This window comes from Furipterus horrens, unplaced genomic scaffold (genome assembly GCF_987537825.1).
Source record: "Furipterus horrens unplaced genomic scaffold, mFurHor1.1.pri manual_scaffold_6, whole genome shotgun sequence".
NCBI lineage: Eukaryota > Metazoa > Chordata > Mammalia > Chiroptera > Furipteridae > Furipterus > Furipterus horrens.
In genome coordinates this window covers 184,078,101-184,094,890 of record NW_028327176.1, presented here as the reverse complement: position 1 = coordinate 184,094,890, position 16,790 = coordinate 184,078,101, and the positions used below count along the sequence as shown (strand labels likewise).

At 40.1% G+C, this 16,790-nt stretch overlaps 1 protein-coding gene across 1 annotated transcript; it reads left to right on the top strand.

Moving 5' to 3' along the window:
• Positions 1-1,552: 1,552 nt before the first annotated feature.
• Positions 1,553-13,024, top strand: FBXO5 (F-box protein 5). Its single transcript, XM_090279997.1, has 5 exons — positions 1,553-2,237; positions 7,643-8,357; positions 10,050-10,140; positions 10,951-11,142; positions 12,161-13,024. The coding sequence occupies exons 1-5, from the start codon at positions 2,135-2,137 to the stop codon at positions 12,410-12,412; spliced, it is 1,353 nt and encodes a 450-aa protein (XP_090136123.1). The 5' UTR covers positions 1,553-2,134; the 3' UTR covers positions 12,413-13,024.
• The last annotated feature ends 3,766 nt before the right edge of the window (positions 13,025-16,790 follow it).

The following is a 16,790-nucleotide window of genomic DNA, read 5'->3' as shown; positions in this document are numbered from 1 at the left end:
GACAAATGTTTATAGGTCCAGGTTCCATATCACGAAAGTAAGATGATGAAGGGGGACTTTGTTGCTGAGAGGCAATAAAATTGGCAACTGGCACAAACACCCATACTCATTGCCTAGTTTCAATAATCAATGTTTTCATATTTGCTTAAGTGTTAGAAGTTAACACTTAACTCTTAAATATTTCAGCTTGTATTTTGAAAAATATGACATTCTACTTCATTTATTATCATCACACCTACCAAAATTCACGATAATTCCCTAATACCTTCAAATACCCAATTCAAATTTCCCCAATTCTCCCCAATGTCTTAATTTGTTTCTTCAAACCAGGACTGGATTCATTTAACTTGTTCCTCAAGTCACAGTATTTCCTACGAACTGGAAGTTGGTGCTTAAGACTCATCCTCTCTTTCTTGTGACTTAGCATGTTTGTTATTAAAATATACACTTAAGTCAGGTTTGAATGCTCTGATGTGGTGAGAGGCATTAAGACTCCGATGACACAAATGAATTCACCTTTGTGAACTGAGAAGAATTTACTGTTAAAACTGAGCTTACAGCTACATTGGTATAATCCTATATCAATGTTTCTCTGTCATCAGATTTAAAAGAAATTAGGTGCTTCCTCTCCAGTGGGACTCCTGGATATATATGATTAGCTCTTTTCTGAGAAGAGTGACTCCAGAGATCTGGGCCTGAGAGCGAAGGAAAATCCAGGGATGTTCGCTTGTGGCTGCATAGTTGTTCAAGACCTTGGTGTTGAAAGCCACCATGAATAATGTGCTTGATAAAGAAACAGGAGACACCCCATGGTCCTCCCATGGTGTATGTGCTCCTCCACTGCAAGGAGCAGTAATCAATTCAACCTTTGTAACAAAAATAAAGAAAAGAAAAAAGAAAAAAAAAAAAAGACTTTAGGACATGTCAGTTATCCCATTAAGTTGAGAAAAGATGGGAATGCTCAATTTTTTAAAAACAGGGTCAGCAAAGGACTACAATTGTACAAGTTCTACCTAGTGATAACGAATAAATGTTAAACTTGTAGGAGTCACAAGGTAAGATTTCTAGAGGAAACAATTTCACTACTAAGGGTATATGATTAAAAAGTTAAAGAATTAGGAGGCATTTTGTTTGAAAATTAATAAGCTTAAGGCCCGTACAATACAACGGTGGCAGGAGAACTGGTTGAAAATAATAATGACACTTACAAGAATGAAGTCCCCGTCCGTCCCACCCTCCCACCCGCCAAAAGGAGCCCGGAGGCCCCAGCTCCAAGTCTCCCGCCATGACAACAGCGGGACCAGGTACGCGCGCCAGGAGGAGGGCGGGTCCACCCAGCACCCCAAGCTCCTGTCCCTTCCCCCTAAGAGAATCGCGGGGGACCCCAGCGCGCAAGCGCCAACCCGCCAAGTCTGCAGCTACCGCCCGCCAAACGCGCCTGCGCGCTCGCACTGGGCCGGAAGAGGGGCAAAACTAGGAGGTAGAGAGGAGCGCGCCTAAATCCCAGATAGGCGGGCCCAGGAGGGCTGGGGGGGAGGGTTCGTCTTCCGGAAAGGCTGCATTCCCGGACGACCAGAGCCACAGCTCACTAATCTTCCGCGTGCGAGATGATTGGAGAAAGCCGTCTACCCTTCGTACCTATCGGAGATCTTCAGAGAAAAGCCGGAGCTACCTTCAAGAAGAAATCAGGACTTGCAGGAGGCCGGTCCCCGCAGCCGATGGAAGCCTGGCTCGTGGGCGCATGCGTGGTAGGCTCCCTCCACGTGTGGCTGGGCCTCGGCCGCCGCGCGCTCCGAGGCCCCGCCTCCGGCCCTGCCGGGTCCACAGCATCCTTCCGGATGCACGGCGGACTAGGAGGAGAATGGGTTGGCCTCGCGGTTGGCCCCGCGGCTGGCCCCGCCCCGACAGCCTTCTATTGGGCTTGGGTGAGGGTGTCCCCTCCCACCGCCTTCCCATTGGAACGCGCCAGCGAACGACGCGCCCCATTGGACCCTGCGGATTTGGGCACCAAATTCAAAGATTTTAAAAGTACCAGCTGGCGCCTTTTAGGAGCTAGAGCCCTGGGAGGCTGGAGGTCTGTTCTTCCACAGATGGTGCTGGTGGCTCACCTGAGGAGAACCCGTCTTACACTGGCATGAGCCGGCGCGCCTGCAGCTGCTCCCCACGTCCCCCCTCCGACTCCTGCCGCTGCAGCCGCAGCGCTGTGACAGCTCCCAGGTGCCCTTGTCCCTCAGACAGTAAGTGAAAGGAGAGGCTGCCCGCGGATTACGGGCTGCAGGACGGGTGCGTGCTGGTGGGTGGGGGCCCTGCGACCCGACCCGAGGCCAGGCGTGCGGCCCCGCGCTGAGCTCCGGGCGGGCGCCTGCGGGGCTTCCTGGCACCGGGAGAAAGAAGGCTGCCGTCCCGGGAAGGGAAGCCAGGTGTGCTGAGGCGGGTTGGTGGGCCCGGGGTCGCACTGCCACGCGGAACCCTGACGCCGGCTCCGAGGGAGGTACGGGGGGAGGCCTCCTAGGGGCGCCCTTGTAACTGCGCCTGGAAGAGCTACCTGCCGACCCGGCTTGAATGGGCGCCAAATGCCCCCGCCCCTCCCCCACCGGGGCTCCGGGGCCTGGCCAGGTGCCTGACTCCCACTCCCTGCCCCCCCTTTGCAATGTCGGCCCCGCACCCTCAGGGCCCAGGTCGCTCTCCCCGGGAGTTCCGCCACCTCAGCCTTGCTGGCGGGCGCGGGAGTTCCTGCCCGCTGTTATCTCCCGCCTCGTCCGCTGGGCCCGCGCCCTCAGGGGCCACCTCGCCGACCCCTCAGCCTTTCCAGGGGCTCCCCCCCCCCCGACTCCCGCCAAATGCAGGGACCCCTCCGCCCCTCGTCGAACCGAGCTCTGTGGGGACTTTCAAACAAAAACGTTCAGTTTCTCCTTTTTTTCCCCCTTTACCCAGTAACTCAGTCTCTAGGCCTGGGATCAAAGGGAGAGATGGGGAGATATTTTTAGGACAGAACCGTGAATTGGGGCCTATTGAGCTGGTTTTGTGAGAACTGGAGAATGGGTTGTTCTTTTAACCTGTGCTCCTGAACCACTCGGTTTTTTTTGTGTTTTCTTTTTTTTTTTAATCCCAAATTTGGATGGAATGAAAGTCACTCAAATTAAACATTTATTTTTATCCTCTTCGTTGCTGTCTCTAATGGAAATGGAAATGCATTTATTTTAACCAAGAAATTACCAAAAAATTTAAAAATCGGCATTTTGATATTGTGATACTTGATAACCTCTGGGAGATGCCCATTTCTTTAGAAAGGGAATCTGGAAGAATCGAGAGAAAAATGCTTAATTTTTACAAGTTATATCTGTTTCTAGAAGATCCCAGATCACATGTCTCCCTGTTAAATTCTGAAGCTTGATGGGTTTTAAAATGGGTTTTTTGATTACTTAATTCCAGTTGTCTCTTTAACACCTTGCTCCTCAAGAGAATATATGCTATCCTCTTGGTTTTTTTATTTATAATTTTGAGGAAGTGAAGTTTAAAATTTTATTACATTCCAATATATTTGAAATTTCTCTTGGGGATTATGACTGATAAGCAGTTTATGGCGGCAAGCCTTGGGGCTCTTAAATTTTTAAAGGAATAGCCCCACCTAATGTTGAGCACATGGTGGTTATCTTAAAGATATTGGAAATGTAGAACTTAATTACTTAACATTGGAAGAGCTGTAAAGGTTTTTAATCTATGTAACTAATAAGGAATGTCAGATCCATAATGAAAAGTTACATAGGTTACCCTTTGCACAGTTAACTAATGGTGTCTTTTTCATGATTGGATTGTAAGTGAGAGATTTAAAAAAGCAGTATGCTGAATGAATCTACCAACTCCATTTTAGAGAAAGTGAGAATAAAAGACTAATTGAATGTTCTAGGTCACAAAAGCAAGTCAAGGCTGAGCATGCATTTTCATTTAAAATTGGACCTCATTCCTGGGGAAAGTATTTAATATTATGAAATGCATACATCTGTCTGAAGTATTTTGCTACTTTTAACATGTCTGTGATACACACTATATATGAAGACACTTGGCTTATACATTATGTGATAAACGCACTGTCAGTTCTGTTGATTAGATCATATGTGACAGTGACTGCCATGAGGTTATCCAGCTTTATTTTCTCACCCCCATTTTATAGACGAGGAAAGAGTTAACTTCCTCAGTTTTCCCCAACTTGGCAAATGACACTTTATACTTTAAATGGTCAAAACTTAAACCCCAGGGTATTTTTTTACTCTACTTTCTGTCATCATTCACATCCAATAAATCAAGCTCTTTCGACCTAACCCTCCTGAGGAGATTGCACAGCTGTTCAATTATCTTCATTTCCACTGTGGTCATCAATTCTCAAGTACCGAACTCTGGAATTTTTTGATACATGTTTCTAACTAGTCTCTGCTTCCTCTTGTACCTTCCTACAATCCATTTTCCGCAGCTGCCATGATTTTTTGGAAGCGTATACCAAATGTCTACTTAAAACCCTTCAAAGACTCCTATTACACAATGAATAAAATCCATCCTACCCCCCAAATCCTATAAACCGTTCTGCCTCTCCAACCTTATTTTCAATCACCTAGCTCAATAAGTTGCAGTCCTACAGAACTTCCTCTTCCTTGAATACTTAACATCTGTCCTTGCTTCTGGTATTTACTTCTGTCTGGAACTCTCCCATATTTTCACAGGGCTTTCAGATCCCAGAATGTCACCTCCAAAAGATTCCTGGTTAATTTCTCCCTCTCTCCACATCATGTCACTAAGTAGGCATTGGATTAATGAAAGAAGGGGCAGCACCTAGACTACGCTCATTGGTGCAATTCAAGAGGTCATGAAACCACTTAATGTTTTGTCTCCTTTCTGAACACTCAGATCAGTTCTATAAATACATACGTATTTCTGTATTGTTCAGGGATATTTAATTTGGTTTGGTCATTGGAAAACACTAAACTAGTTGAAAGACCGGGAATTAGCCTTTTACAGTCTGCATATTCTCTTTATTTTGCAGTATTATTAAAGTATATTACATAATTTCACATTTTAAAACTAAATCTACAACCAGCATCCAGATGTTGGAATCAATAAAATGAACCAGAGTTCCTTGGAGAAATAACCAATTTTAGTGCTGCTACAGGGGAAGTTCATGATGAGCCTGCAATATACCTTGTGCCAGAAAGTAAGGAATAGATAAAAAAAAAAAAATAGTGAAAGTATGTCAGAGGGACATGAACTTAAAGTAGCAAAACTGGAACATTTTGAGCAATGATATAAGTAATGCAGTATTGGATTATAACCCAAAGTCCATGAGTCTATTTTATATGTTTTATATAGATGTAAATGCTTTTATATCACATTCCACACATGATAATAGAAAGACTGATTTTACATTCAAGAAGAGTAATCTGTACCTCTTAACTATTTGTAAAATCTTGGACAAGTAACTTAGCTGAGCTTCAAGTGTCCTCATTTATAAAAATAAGGTAATAAAAATACCTCTCCATCCTACCTCAAAAGGTTGTGAGAACCAAGCGTTTAGAAGTGAATTGGAAATTGTAAACTTATAAACAATTATAAAGTATGATATTTGAATCAAAGAACTGTTCATAGTCAAACTGTATGAAAGGATTCTATAAATTAGGCTCCCAGTTACTGGGTTCTAAAGACATACAGAAGAAGAATGCCTTTGAAAAATAAAGTTTCTGAAGGCCAATTACTTGAGACAAAAATATGTCCTTTGGAATATTTTACTTTGAGTGGAAGAGAACCCACTCAATGATTTGTTCATGTTAGGGTTAATTTGGGTGTTGGAATTTATATACTGTTCATTTACTTTTCATGTCCCAAACTCTTAGCTTAAACCTAAATTTTACTGTTTAGTACAAGGTTTAGAGGGATCCTAGAGCATATATTATGTCTTCCATTGTGCTAGTCATTGGGAATTTAAAGAAAGTCTACCTACAAGATTACCCTATTAACGTGTCCTTTGGTACTTTGACTTAAAGGTTTTGCTCTAGATAAAAACAGTGAAATTATTATGGAGAGATTACCAGTATTTAGTGTAAACTAAACACACTGATTGGTGTGTACATTTACTTACAGGATAAATTATTAGCACCCTGGCTGGTTTGGCTCAGTGGATTGAGCGTCGGCCTGCGAGCTAAGTGTCGCTGGTTCGATCTTCCAGTCAGGGCACATCAGAGAAGGAAAACTCTGACTCCAAAAAACCTCCGCTGCCTTGCGGCATACCTCTTCAGGGGAAAGGCTAAGGGAGTAAACCCCGACAGAAAATCTGGAGCCGGAGTCCCTAAGGCGGTTTGACGTTGTAGTCAACACCGGCAACTCCTGCGGCGCACCTGAAGCCAAGCTGTATTGACTCCGTCTTTCCCTTGGACCCTTCAGCTGCGAAGAGAGGGGGGGTCTGCTGCATGGGCAACAGCTAGCCCTCCATATCACCCTGCCCAGGCTCTGTAGCTTCAGCTCCACTGGAGAGGACACTCCAGTGTCATCGCAAGATGTCGATTCAACACGGGAGGAGACAGATACCGTGTCACTCCCGAGTTGGACTGCACAGCCATTCTCGGCGGTGCAGATAGACTCTTAAGAAGCTACACCATCGTCTCTCGAGACGGACGGCTGCCGACGACGACGAAATTATTAGCTGTCTCTGGTTGGCTTCTAGGGGCTGGATATTAGATTGGGAGTGCACTTGAAGCATATTCTACTCTTACACTGCTTTCAGTAATGCTAAGCAGTTTTTTGAACCCATTACTATATTCCTTCCCAGTAGAGTGGCCTTGTTTATTTACACTATCCTGTAAATGCCTTTCCCAGCCTCTACTGGCTGACCAATTCCTAATCCTTCCAGGCAGTGGTTCTCAACTGAGAAATGGAGGAGATTCTGCTGCCGCCACTTTCACCTGCTGCCCACATTTGGGAATAACTGATGACTGAAGACATTTATTACTATCTGCCTGGCAGAGTAGGGGCTCCTGATGGCCTGAGATGGGTAAAGGCTGCTAAATATTCTACAATGCACAGAACAGCCTCCAACAATGAATTGTCTTATCCAAATGTTAATAGTGTAGAGATTGAGAATGCCTGCTTTAAAGATATTTTTAACTGATTTCTAAGGCCTCGGGGTGATACAACCCTAAACAAGTCTGGCTTTTCTTGAGTTCTGCTTAAGTCAAAGCTGACTACAATGTCATTTCAAGATCAGGGTATAAACGTTGTTTCTACAACTGTTTGAATACTGTAAGGTCATCTCTGACTTGAGACCCCATTCCCTCTCCGTTATTTGTTCCATAAGCAGAGCTATTTATTAAATAGTCCCTCTTTCACTGCTTTTTTACTCAGTGACTAGACTCTAAGAGTCAAATATAGTTATACAGATCAAAAAGCAGTCTGTTTTGAGGTACCTTTTTAAGAATATATATAAAGTAATATTTCCTTATATTGTCACATCTCAATAATTAAACTTGGATAATTCCATAGCTACTTAAGCAATAGACAGGGCTGAGAGATACAAAGTAATTAAATCTTATACCCCAATTTAAGAAGTAAGGGTATGTTGAAATTTTGCTATTAAGTAAATGTTAATGTTCTTTTTTTATAGATTGCAAAGAAGAAAGTTCCACTCTTTCTGTCAAAATGAAGTATGATTTTAACTATAACCGTGTTTGTTCTGGACTTAAACTGGTAAAACCTGGTGACAGTGGAAGGCTAGATTCCTATACTTCTGCATGTTTGGAATGTTCTAAAGACTGCGTGAAAGACTATGAAAGGTTATCAGAGATTGGATCACCAATTGTGAACCCCAGAATTGTAGATCTTGAAACTGAGAACAAGCCTTTGCATAACAAGGAAAATCAGCACGTGCAACCAACACTTAATAGTTCAAATGAAATCGAAGTAGAAGAACTAGAAACCAATGGACCTTATGAAGATAGTGGCTATTCTTCATTTTCACAAAAAAGTGGCCTCAATGAACATGAAGAGGCCAGCTTTTCCCTGGAAGAAAATTGTAATGACAGTCCACAATCTTGCCTACTACAGACTCAAAGCCCAGACCAATATCCCAATAAAAACTTGCTGCCAGCTCTTCATTTTGCAAAAGTGGTTTGTTCGACATTAAAAAAGAATGCCAAACGAAGTCCTAAAATGGATTGGGAGAAGCTGAAGGAGTATAACATAGGTTTTAGACTACAGAATATAATTGGCAGAAAAATGGGCCTAGAATATGTAGATATTCTCAGTGAACTCTTTCAAAGGGGACTCAGACATCTCTTAGCAAATATTTTAACACAGCTCAGCGATATGGACTTAATCAAGTAAGTATAGTTCCTTTGAGTGTATTAGTATAATACACAGATGGCTCAGCACCACTAATTCATGCTAAAACATGGTAGTCTTTTGCATTGTTTCATTGACATAACGATCTGCCTGATTGCTGGCACTTCACTACTTGTGTGCCACTAAGATGAATGAAAGATCATTTTTAAAGTATGCATTTAATCCAGTTATTTCAATTTTCATTTCTGTGCTTTAGAAAACTTTTTGTTAGATTGGGATCTTTGTTTCTTTTTGTTCTGAAATTTCTGTTAATGTGAGCTACATCTTTCAGACTTAAGTATAAAACACCAGCTTAGTTCTAGTGTATAGGTCTAATCATTGTGACTTTTGTCACTTGAAAACAAAATAATTTGTTTTAGGCCATTTTTAATGCTGGACACTCCTAGGTTTGACAGTAATGAAAATTAAGTAACTCACAAATGGGTTTGATTATGACTTTCATAGAAACTTTGTGCTAAGTACAGTAGTCCCTCTCTATATCGCAGTTCACTTATCGCGGCCTCACTGTATCGCGGAATTTTTTAAAATATATTTAATTATCGTGGATTTTTCGCTATATTGCGGGATTTTGCAGTAATGTATACGTATGTTGTTAAAGTTACATAGGTTTAAGAGTGTAGAATATGTTTAAGAACATAAGTAGTGTTTATAAAAGTGTGGAAAAGGTTAATAAGGGAGTGGGAAAGGTTAATAAGGGACTGGGAACGGTTTATAATTGTGTCGGAAGGGTTTATAAAGCCTTAAAATATATATATATATATAAATGCTAAAATAAATGTAAGGTTCCTACTTCACGGATTTTCACCTATCGCGGGGGGGGGGGGCGCGTTCTAGAACATAATACCCGCGGTAAGTGAGGGAATACTGTACACTGGAGAGGACACTCCAGCGTCATCGCAAGATGTCGATTCAACACGGGAGGAGACAGATCCCATGTCACTCCCGAGTCGGACTGCACAGCCATTCTCGGCGGTGCAGATAGACTCTTAAGAAGCTACACCATCGTCTCTCGAGACGGACGGCTGCCGACTGTACACTTGCTTTCTTCCTCCTTCCACCACAGAGAGTCAGTTAGGATGAGGTAACTCAGAACTGGATTAGATTGGATTCAGCTGAACTGGGTTCATTTTTGACTCTGAATAAATTTTTAATGTTTGCGCTTGTCTTTATAAAACATAGCTAAAGCAAAACAAATAAGTTGACTTTTGTTGACTAGTTTCTTGAGGGATAATCAACATCAAAAGTTGATTTCTACTGATAGTAGTGTGTCTAGAATACTTAGAAATTTGTCTACAGATTTGTCTACAGTTTTTATCAAACACCTAACATGGTGCTATATATACATTGATTGCTACTTACTTGATGTTTGCAGGTATTGTGAAAAAAATGAAGTAAAAAGTAGTGGTTCTTAAACCTGGATGCACTTAGGATAACTTTATGGGGAGCTTTAAAAAAATTACAGAACTCCAGCTCCCGTTTGAGCCCAATTAAACCCAAATGACTAGGCATAGGGCATCCTTATATATTAAGTATCCTGGGCGATTCTAATGTGAAGTCAAGTTTGAGAAGCACAGAAATTTCTTTTTTGCCCTGTTAGTATTTCTGTAATGTATTCATCTTACTTTTTGCAATGCTTTAATTGTGTCCTTCATGATCGTTTACTTTTCTAGTGTGTCTAAAGTGAGTACAGCTTGGAAGAAGATTCTAGAAGATGATAAGGGGGCGTTTCAGTTGTACAATAAAGCAGTACAAAGAGTTACTGTAAGTCTTTGAGTTATTGTTTTAAAATACAGCAGCTAGTGCTCTTTGCCATTAGAAATAAAAAGGAAAAATAGGAAAGATAATAGGTAATCTGGAAATCCTTTACATTCAAAAAGCATTTCAGACTTTTATTAGAACTCATAAAATGCCTAAGTAAAGGGAAAGGAATTCCACCTCAATCACTTATTTCTAGAACTGGAATGTTCAAATTTTTTAAAAAATTACTCATTTCTCAGTGTGAGTTGATCTAATCTAGGTTGCTGTTTTGTATTTTTTCATTTACCAGATAAATAGTAAATAATTTACATACTGAAGATTCTTAATATAGAAGTGAATTCATTTACTTTCAAAAATACCTCAAGATCGATATATAATTAAAATTTCAGACCTGGGAGTTGGCAGACATAGGTCCAAATTTTGGTGCTGTTAGTTACTAGATGTGTCACTCTAGATTAGTATTGCTTTAATTCTTCAAGTTTAATTTCTTTATCGACAAGCTGGTGTTAATGGAAATTTTTCTAATCTGAAAGGTAGTTTGAATCTATTCGTCACTTTGGGGCGACACTTAAACATGACTTTCGCCATCTACTGGTGGTCGGAAGAATAACTTTGTTATGGCAGGAGTACTTTGTAAATCATGTTTTAAATACAGTAATGATGAAGGAAGGCAAGTGGTCACAATTTCTGGTTTGTAATTTGTCAGTAACTTAGTTATTAGGCTTTAAATGTCTATGTGAATAGTTTTGTGTTGCTGTGTTTAAGCACTTGTAGGTAAATTGAAGTCCTATTAAAACATTTTTTTTTATTTAGGAAAAGAACACTAAATTTTCATCACATGCTTCAACCAGAGAATATGTTAGGTTCAGAACTGCCCTGGCTTCTGTTCAAAAATCGGCAGCCCAGACTCCTTCCAGAAATGATATTCAAGGCAAGTTATCCAAGTTACCCAATGCAGCTGGTCAAAAAGGTTCTGCTTACAGTCGGCACAATGAATTCTCTGAGGTAAATACTTGTTTATCGATAAATTAGAAACATAGGAACCGTTTGTTGTGAAAAGGACTTAGAATAAGAAATGGATAACTTCGAATTTAATTCTGGCATTATTAGAACTATTAATGGAGACCTTATCTTCTGTCACCTTCAATTCTCTCCAAGATGCTGTGAATTAAGAAACTAACTCAACTAATGAATTGGGGAAGGACAGAGATGTCTTTCTCTGCTGAAAATAATGGATACCATTTGGCGTTGTTTATGACAATTTAGTGATGTTGAGATCAATTTGGGAACACTAAAAAAAATAATGAAAAAAGTTGGTTTAAAATTTTCTGAAAAAACTGTTCAGTATTACATTCTGCAGTTGCCGCCGTTTATATCTGAGGAAGAGAGCTAAGCAGAAAAAGGCCAACTTTCAGAAATTAAGGGCTCCTATTAAACCTTCAAATCATTGGATAATGTGTATTACTATAGTTCTATTCACATGTGGGTAATTTTGCAAGCTTAATTTAAAATACCATAGTTAAAAGTGCATGTTTTGAAATAAAATGTTGAATGCCTCATGTTGGTCAGATAATATAAATTATATGTAAAAATTTAGTTTTTATTATGTTGTGATAACTAATATAACATAAGTTTATTCAGAAGCATGTATTGAGCTTCTGCTATCTTATCAGGCACTATAATATGATAGGTGTTTTAAGAAAACATAAAAGTACTCCTGAATAGCACCAGGAAGACTTCACAGAAGAGGGGACCATTTAAGTTAGGCATTGATGTATAGGTAGCATTCATAGAGTAGAAGAAAACATGTTTAAAAATAGCATTAGGAAATTGCTACTGGATTAGCTGGTAAGTTTTATCGTCTCTCACCCATTGGACAGTAAGCTCCTTAAGGGCAGGAATTCCCTGATGTGTGACACTGGTGCTTTATCCATGTATTGGGGAGCGTACAGAGGTGCCATTCTAGTTTTTCCTAAGTTGTATTCAATCTTTACTAAAATTTGTTCATGGATGTTCTTACTAGGTTGCCAAGACCTTGAAAGAGAATGAAAGCCTCAAAGCCTGTGTTCGCTGTAATTCACCTGCAAAATATGATTGCTATTTACAACGGGCAGTCTGCAAACGAGAAGGCTGTGGGTTTGACTATTGTACAAGGTGTCTGTGTAATTATCATACCACCGAAGACTGTTTGAATGGCAAGTCTCTAAAAGCCAGTTATAAAATGGGTCCTCTGCCTGGTACTAAGAAAAGCAAGACAAATTTACGACGATTGTGATCTGTTAAAATCTGTTGTAACTGATCGTGAAGGTTAGTCAGAAAACGTTAGGTTTTAATTTAAAAACTAAATAAGAATAAATATACTGTGATTTTCAATTTTATGTTGAAATCAATATAATACATGGGATTTTCCCCCCTACTAAGCAGAGAGGATGCACAACCTCTTAAAATATTTTATAATTTAATCTGAAAAAGTTCTCAGTAAAAATTAGAAAATTGAAATATTTTAAGAAAAAGGAGAACTAGTCATTTATATTTAATTTAGAGGTAAAATTAATTCAATTTTATGGTAAAAGAAGGTCATGTAATTTTACCTAGACAATCTTAAATCTGAATTTTGTTTACCATCTATTAGCATTTGAGTCATTTTATTTTACTTACCAAATTGATATCTATTGAACATATCAACTTCTGGTGTCTTATTTAAATGTTTTGTCACCTTTCTTTAACCTCTTTATCAGTGTGTGTATTTTCAAGTGTCCTTTGTGAAATCCTGTTTGTTTTTCTTGCTTGAAAATTTGTATGTTTTAATATTTTTGTACATTATATAAATATTCCTATTTTATGTAGAAATAATGAAGACTTGTATATACATGTAAAAATAAGTTTTGTTCCTGTTATGAATAAAATTATCACAGATTTAATAAATAATGTGAATTTTTATTTTAATAAACATCTTAATTCTTGGAATAGCTGAATTGATTCCCGGGCTCTACTGTGACTCCACTTCTCTCCTCACTCACAGTATCTTCAGTGCGGAATGGGGTCTTGAAATGCAGTAAGACCATAAAACACTTGGAAAAATATTATCGCCGCACCAGTTAGACTGTATAGGTTGAATAACCAATAAGCGTGAATTCGGATAAGGCCTAAAGATTTAAGGCATGTACCTCAGATCCTCTCAGTAGATACTCAAGCTTAAGGACTTTAACTTTCTTTTCAGCAGAAGCCTAAGGAAGACTTATCTCAAAAGAATCCATGGGTGTGTCTTATCTACCTACTGGAGAAAAACCTCCAGTAACATTAACAGTGACTTTAAGCAGCTTCATTGAGGTAAAATCAGCAGCACATTTTAAGTTTGTAATGTGGGCCCTGGCTGGTGTGGCTCAGTGGATTGAGTGCTGCCCTGCGAACCAAAGGATTGCAGGTTTGATTCCCAGTCACGGCACATGCCTGGGTTGCAGGCCAGGTCCCCAATTGGAGGTGTGAGAGGGGCAACCACACATTGATGTTTCTCTCCCTCTATCCCTCCCTTCCCATCTCTAAAAATAAAATTAAAAAAAGTTTATAATGTGGTGCTCTGTTATACATACATATGAAGCCATCACCGCAATTAAGATAATAAAACTGATCCCTTGTTTTTTTTTTCCTGCCTGTTATCCCTCCTGTAGCTCCCCAGGCAATCACTGATCTTTTTGTCACTGCAGATTCATTTGCTTTTTCTAGAAAAGTATATAAATGGGATCATAAGGGTATGATCTTTGACTGCTTTAACTAAACATTACTTGGAGATTGATCCATTTTGTGTGGACCAAGTCTTCATTTCATTTCATTAATAAGTAGTATACAGTCAGATATGCCAATTTGTTTATGTTTTCACCTATTAATGGGCATTTGGTTTTTCCACCCAGTATTTTGCTATTAGGAATAAAGAGACTTGCCCTTGCTGGTTTGGCACAGTGGATTGAGCGCTGGCCTGTGGACTGGAAGGTCACCAGTTTGGTTCCCTGAAGGGCATGTGTGGGTTGTGGTCACTGATATTTCTCTCCCTTTTTCCCTCCCCCTCTCTAAATAAATTTTTAAGTTATCAAAATTTTTTTTTCAACTGTATTTTGCACAGCTTTATTTTATAGTAGTGACTAGGTATTCTGCTACATTATTTTTTTTACTTCAAATATTATATTTTTTAAGTATATTTTGATTATGTTGTTAAGTAGTCCCATTTTCTTTTTGCTTCCCTCTCCCCAGTACCCCTCTTCCCTCCAGCAATCACCCCCGTGCCCTTAGTTCATGTCCACGGGTCGTGCATATAAGTTCTTTGGCTTCACCCTTTCCTACATTATTAACTTCCCTCTGTCTATTTTGTACCAACCAATTATGCTCTTTAATCCCTGCACCATTTCCCCAATTCTTCCTCTTCCCCCTCCAGCTGATAACCCTGCAAGTGATCCCCACACCTATTCTGTTCCTATTCTGGTTTGCTTAGTTGGATTTTGTTTTCATTTTTTAGATTAAGTTGTTGATAGTTGTGAGTTTGTTGTCATTTTAATGTTCATAGTGTTGATCTTTTTCTTAAGTCCTTAAACATTTTGTATAATAATGGTTTGGTGATAATGAACTCCTTTAGCTTTACCTTGTCTGGGAAGCACTTCATCTGCCCTTCCATTCTAAATGATAGCTTTGCTGGATAGAGTAATCTTGGTTGTAGGTCCTTGCTTTTCATCACATCGAATACTTCTTGCCAGTCCCTTCTTACCTGCAAAGTTCCTTTTGATAAATCAGCTGAGAGTCTTACAGGCACCACTTTGTAGGTAATTCTGATTTTCTCTTGCTGCTTGTAAGATTCTTTATCTGGAACCATTAGCATTTTAATTGTGATGTGTCTTGGTGGGGTTCTCTTTGGGTTTAGCTTCTTTGGGAATGTGCTTCCTGGACTTCTATGTCTATTTCTTTCACCAAATTTGGAAAGTTTTCCTTCACTATTTTTTCACATAAGCTTTCAATTTCTTGCTGTTCCTCTTCTTCTGGCACCCCTATGATTCAGATGTTGGCACGTTTAAAGTTGTCCCAGATGTTCCTAAGCCTTTCCTCATTTTTTTTTTTTTCAATTCTTGTTCCCTCATTTTGTACTGGTTGACTTTTTTTTCCCTCCTTATATTCCAAATCATCGATCTGAACCCCGGTTTCCTTCTCTTCACCATTGGTTTTGTGTGGATTTTTTTCATTTCATTTAGCATAGCCTTCACTTCCTCTCTTATGCATTTGCCATGCCTAAGCATATCTGTCAACTCTGAGCATCTTTATCACCAGTGTTTTAAACTCTGTGTCTGTTAGGTTGGCGCTATCCTCATTTGTTAGGTTGGCTGTCTCCTCATCGCTTAGTTCTCCCACTGGAACCTTGATTTGTTCCCTCTTTTGGGCCATACTTCTCTCTCTCCTCATCTTGACAGGCTCCTGTGTTTGTTGTCCTCTGTGTCTTGGGTAGAGCTGTTGCACCTGTTACGTTGTAAGGGGCGGAGCCTTAGGGATTCTTCAGTACAGAGTGACCCGTTTCACCCCATTATGGCATTGTGTGGGGGGAGGGGTCTGAGAAGGAACAATGCTGCTTGCTCAGCACTTGTCCCTTTTCCAGGCAATTCTCCCACTTCCGCATGGGCCTGGTGCTGCTCTAGCTGTTGCCCTGGCTGTTGTTCCCAGAGTGGGGGGGGTCTGCCCGTGTTCTAGGACTGGGGGGGACCTTTAAACAAGCGGACTCTGATGAGAGACCAGCAGTTTCTTCCTCTGCCCCAACCCCCATTGGTTTGCACAGTCAGAAGCAATGAGGCTTTATTAAAGTTCCTGGCACTGGAACCATGAGCTGTGAGGTCTGGTCTGGTGCTGGGAGTGCTCCCCAGGTGTCCCTCCCTACTTTTTAAAATATGTGACTGCATTTTCTGCCGGCCTGCTGCTGCCACCGCTGCTGCCACCACCATACCGTGTCCTCTCCGCCCCTCCTACCTGTCCGGATGAGTATTTCTTCTTTATATCTTTGTTTGTTGAACTTCCACGCAGCTCGATTTTCTGGAACTTCTGATTGTCTCTAGTTTTGAGGTAGTTGTATTCCTTCTTAGTTGTGGAGGAAGACACAGCATGTCTGTCTAGGCCTCCATCTTGGCCGGAAGTAAAAAAATAATAATTTTTTTTAAAGGCAACATTTACATATAAGTCTTTGTAAGTGGTATCTTTTTATTTTCTTGGGTAACATAATTAGTAGTGGAATGGTTGGATTATCTGGTAAATGTGTGTTGAACTTCTTCAGACAATACCAAAATATTTTCCAAAGTGGCTATACTATTTTACATTCTCAGCAGCATATAGAAGTTCTGTTTACATCATGTTCTCATCAACACTCAGTATAGTTTTTAATTTTAGCCATTGTAATAAGTGTATAGTAGTATCTTGTGGTTTACATCTCCCTAATGATTAATGATTAACATTTTTCAGGTTTGTCATATCCATACATTTTCTTTGGTGAAATGTCTGATCAAATGATTTTTTTTAATTATGTTGTTTTCTTCTTATTGATATTTGGGAGTATACATTCTGAATACAAGCGGTTCCTTAGAATGAGTCTTACAGAGTTTCTGTAAGATATTTTATTTTGATGAAATCCAAAT